Genomic DNA, 4,323 nt, shown 5'->3' with positions numbered 1-4,323 from the left:
TTCAATACCGCTCACAATTCCAGCATTCCAGCATTATTTGTAAAAACTAGATCCAAATTGTTCTGCGTGTTGCCTTGGCGTCTTGTTGAGGACGCGACAAGTTGTTTTAGGTCATGTTCGTCAATCATTTTGAGGAGTCTCTCAGAAGGCGATGTCAGGTAGGTGGAAGAATCCAAGTTAGGCCAGTTAATATCCGGAGCACAAAAATCTCCAGCAAGGATCACACTATTTTTCGGTGGAATATTTCCCATCTTTAATAAGGATGACTGGAGAGCTTCCAAGCTTTCAGAATCAGTTGCTTTAGAGCGATAAAAGGATCCGAAGAAGCTTAAGATCGATTTAGTTTTTGAGCCAGCTAGCTGGCATTGTGTCCAGATAATTTCACAGTCAGAGTCAAAATCCGGGCGATGCAACACAATTAAGTCATTCTTTATAGCTTGAAAACCCCACCGTTCTCGAGTAGGAGGGGCTTCATTCAGTGGTTGGAAGTAGTTTGGTGTATTTGCGAAATCTATGGAATTGTCAAAGAAGGAATCCGACAGATTCAGCAAGCCACATTGAGGACAAATCCAAGTGCACGAGGAGTACGCAAAGATCTCATACATAGCGGGCGAGATATTAAAAAATTATTATTATTCATATTATTATTATTATTATTATTATTATTATTATTATTATTATTATTATTATTATTATTATACATTGTAGTCACCATCTGTCTTCTCATTGGCTAAAAGCCTACAGTTAATTCTGGGAAACAGCGCAACCTACAGATTATTCACTAATCCGTACCTACAGATTAGTGAATAATCTGTAGGTTGCGCGCACAATGCATGATTTCCAAGAGCAATGTGTTTGAAAATAAACTGTGATCGCTGCGATAATGCGTTTGTCGTTATTTTCTTCAAAACAATGTATAATAAAACAATTATTACATTCGGTTTATTGTGATATCTGGAATAATCAAGGTCTCGATTAGTGTTATGAGCCTCAGCCTTCGGCTTCGGCGATAACGCTTACCTCGACCTTGATTATTCCGGATATCACAAAAACCTCATCCAATATTTGTTTATTATTATTGCAAAGCTAACTCAGCTTGTTGTCTTAAGGACATCCCTATGGGTTACAAAGCGATTCTTGTTTCTTAAAAAAAAAGGCAACGTTTAAACGTGCATAATTTTTGTTATTTCACCATCAACTCACCCGGCTCTTTTTATCAATGAAAAATGACTACTACCTTTTTCGACTATTAAAACTAACGAGTGAATTGATTTTTTGTTCTTCTGTGATAGATAGAACAGACTTTTTCTTCGTTTTCAAATCAGTACGCGTTACAAGAGCTATAAATACGGGGGTTGGGAGTTTCAAACCTTTCCACACCATTCAGTGATACAGGAAGCTCCATACTCTCTTCTATAAGAGGAAAGTAAGATCCGCCATCAACTGTGTTAAATTTAAATTTGACGATACATTTTAATTCCCAACATCTTTCATTCCTTGTATATTCTTCCATTTAAGCAGTTATCTGATTGTTGACTTTTTTAGAAAGTCTTTCTTTATTTGAAGATTTCACGTTTTTACATAAAAAATTTCTTTGAGGTGACAGTTGATTCCTTGTGCCCCGAACTCGACGTCAGTTTTTTACCCCTCAAAAAAATTATTTAATAATGAGTCTTTCCTTGAAATGTACGAAATAAGAATGAAGCACTTCCAAGTTTTCCATAAAAAAGACGGAAAAGGACAGAACCGATAACTTGGAGATCCATTCAACATGAACAGTTGTCCTTGCAGCTGTATCTGCGGCCAATTCCAATTTCATATCAAGTCGTGTTTGTCATATCAAGGATGGCCACAAAGCAAACTTGGGCACATGTTTATAACTTTTCTTCATGTTTACGTCAATTCGCTGCCAATTTTGTTTAACAGCAGAACATACTGCTTTGTTAGCAAGAGCAAAAAGCGATTTTGTAACGGAAGACTTCTGTTAGCTTTGAAGTTTGGGCTGTCACTGCAATTACGTCTATTTCATCACTAATCACACCTGTCCTCTGTAATAGGTCCTAATGCGCGCAATTCACAAACGAGATTAATCTACTTTACAAAAGCTGTGGAACGTATCATCGTACCATCATATTTACTTTTTTTAACCACCTTCAAACGAAGGCGATGATCCACGAGGCCTGCGCTGTCTTGTTACGTCTGTTACAACCTCTTGTACAGTTTTATAGAACAACTTTGTTTTCGCTGTATGTGTTACACTTTGTTTTTTCTCCCGCGGCAACTTTTGGAAATATTCTGGCTATTCGTGCTTTGTGGAAAGCCTCATCGCTACCAGCTAATTTGAGGAAAATGTTCCTGAGTCTTGCTTTGTCTGATCTTGCCGTGGGATTGTTCGCACACTTAATGCAAGCAGTAGTCTTTAAAATGGCGTTAGATGAAAACTGCAATCTTGACGTATTCTGTCCATTAACTTTAAGTCTTTGCTACTTTATTCTGTATGCTCTCATTTGCGCTTCTTTCTTGAATATTACTGCCATTGCTGCTGACAGACTTCTTGCTGTTTCACTTCATCTGAGATATCAAGAGCTTGTGACTTCCAAACGTGTTATGATAGCCCTGCTTGCGATATGGCTGGTAAGTTGTGTCTCTTCTTCTGTTACGGTTCTCACTGCGAGCCCCTATATCGGTGCCGTTCTTGTATCCATCGGATTTGTTTTGACAACAGTTGCATACATTCAAGTTTACAAAGTGGCAAGATATCATCGTAATCAAATTGAAAATCAATTTCAGCAGCAAAATTCGCAAGAAACGGTGCTCCTCCGAGAACGAAAGTCCGCCTTGAATGCTGTGTATGTTTATGTTGTGTTTGTGGCGTGCTATCTTCCCTATTTTTGCTTTGCAATATTAGTGGCAACAGGAAACCGGCGTGGCTCTATATTGGCAGCCTATCAAGTCACATTTTTCTTCCTTCTCCTCAATTCTTCGTTAAATCCTCTAGTTTACTGTTGGCGCTTTCCAGAGATTCGTCAAATAACGAAGAGCACCTTGAAGAGTATATTCCGTGTTCCTGAAGAATGAGTTATGATGTAAGGGTTTCTTTTATTCAGTTTCAAGCATTTGTTTTCTATCTTTTGCGATTTGTAATTGTGCAGCCTGTTTAATGGAAAAGGAGTAATCGGTCCGAATGAAGTGAGCGTGGAGAAACTGCACACGGAAAATCGAGGAAAAATGAACAATTGATATTTTATATACACCGAGAAAGACGACAGTGATTGAAGCTTGAGGTTATTCGGCTGTGGTTGGATGTGTCGTTGGGGGGGATGAAATTCGTAAGGAAAGAGGTCGAGTGAATGATGGCGAACGAAAAGAAAGGAATGCAAATGAAAAATGGAGTCTTTAACAAACGGTGCGTTATGGAAGTGAAACGGTTACGAGAAAAACAATATCAGGGCTGATCCAGCTATACTACCAATGTTGTAATGCTGTCGCGATTGTATAGGGCTTCAAAACTTTGTCGGCCTGATTTAGTACTCAGGCAGTGAGAAACGGCCTTTCGACATCGTTAGATACCTGAAGATGTCAATGATTGAAGTGATACATTTGAAGAAGAGTCTGATTAAGGCAATAATTACGTGTGGATTAACGATAAGACACCGCGCACCGGTCTCTCAGTTGGTTGAGCATCGGGCTGCCATGCGGGAGGTTGTGAGTTCGACTCCGGCCTGACCAACACTCAGGGTCTTAAAATAACTAAGCGGAAAAGTGCTGCCTTTGTAACTACATCTGCAATTATCTAAAATTAATTGTAAACTGCGTAATAAGCAATCTGGCTAAAGTCCCCCATAAAACATTATAAATTAGTCCTGAAGAGGGGAGAGACTAATAGCATCACTTCATTTCACTTCACTTGTGAGTAATTGTAATTGTACAAGGGTTCAATTATGAACATAATAAGTCTTTAAGTCATTTTCCTAAAAAGAAGAGCTCTCTGCTTGTTGGGGATATTGTTTATCAAATAAAATAAAATAAGATAAAAGAAGACCAAATCAAATGTGGGACTTTTATGGGGAAACTCTCTCTGCGAACCAATCAGCTAAACCAACATACAACGGAAATGATTGGAATTTCTCCCGTTCGTATTTGTTGAAGTTGAGTATACACTGTAACTTCTCTCGCCCCTTCGCCAGCCCTGCAGCTCTGGGGGATCCTTCTCCCTAGTTCAGAGTTTGTGCAGTGATTAAAGATTCTTAATCACTCGGGATTTTCAAGGGAAATTCCCTAGTTAATAAATTATTACTCGTGTCTTTTTTTTGCGTTCAGTCA

The 4,323-nt window shown here is 38.7% G+C and overlaps 1 protein-coding gene across 1 annotated transcript; it reads left to right on the top strand.

Annotated features, from left to right (window-relative positions):
- Positions 1–2,164: 2,164 nt before the first annotated feature.
- Positions 2,165–3,697, top strand: LOC138003131 (adrenocorticotropic hormone receptor-like). The gene has a single exon (XM_068849091.1). It carries the CDS (start codon positions 2,167–2,169, stop codon positions 3,076–3,078), a length of 912 nt encoding a protein of 303 aa, XP_068705192.1. The 5' UTR covers positions 2,165–2,166; the 3' UTR covers positions 3,079–3,697.
- The last annotated feature ends 626 nt before the right edge of the window (positions 3,698–4,323 follow it).

This window comes from Montipora foliosa, chromosome 5 (genome assembly GCF_036669935.1).
Source record: "Montipora foliosa isolate CH-2021 chromosome 5, ASM3666993v2, whole genome shotgun sequence".
NCBI classification, from domain to species: domain Eukaryota; kingdom Metazoa; phylum Cnidaria; class Anthozoa; order Scleractinia; family Acroporidae; genus Montipora; species Montipora foliosa.
This window is presented reverse-complemented; position numbering and strand designations above follow the sequence as displayed.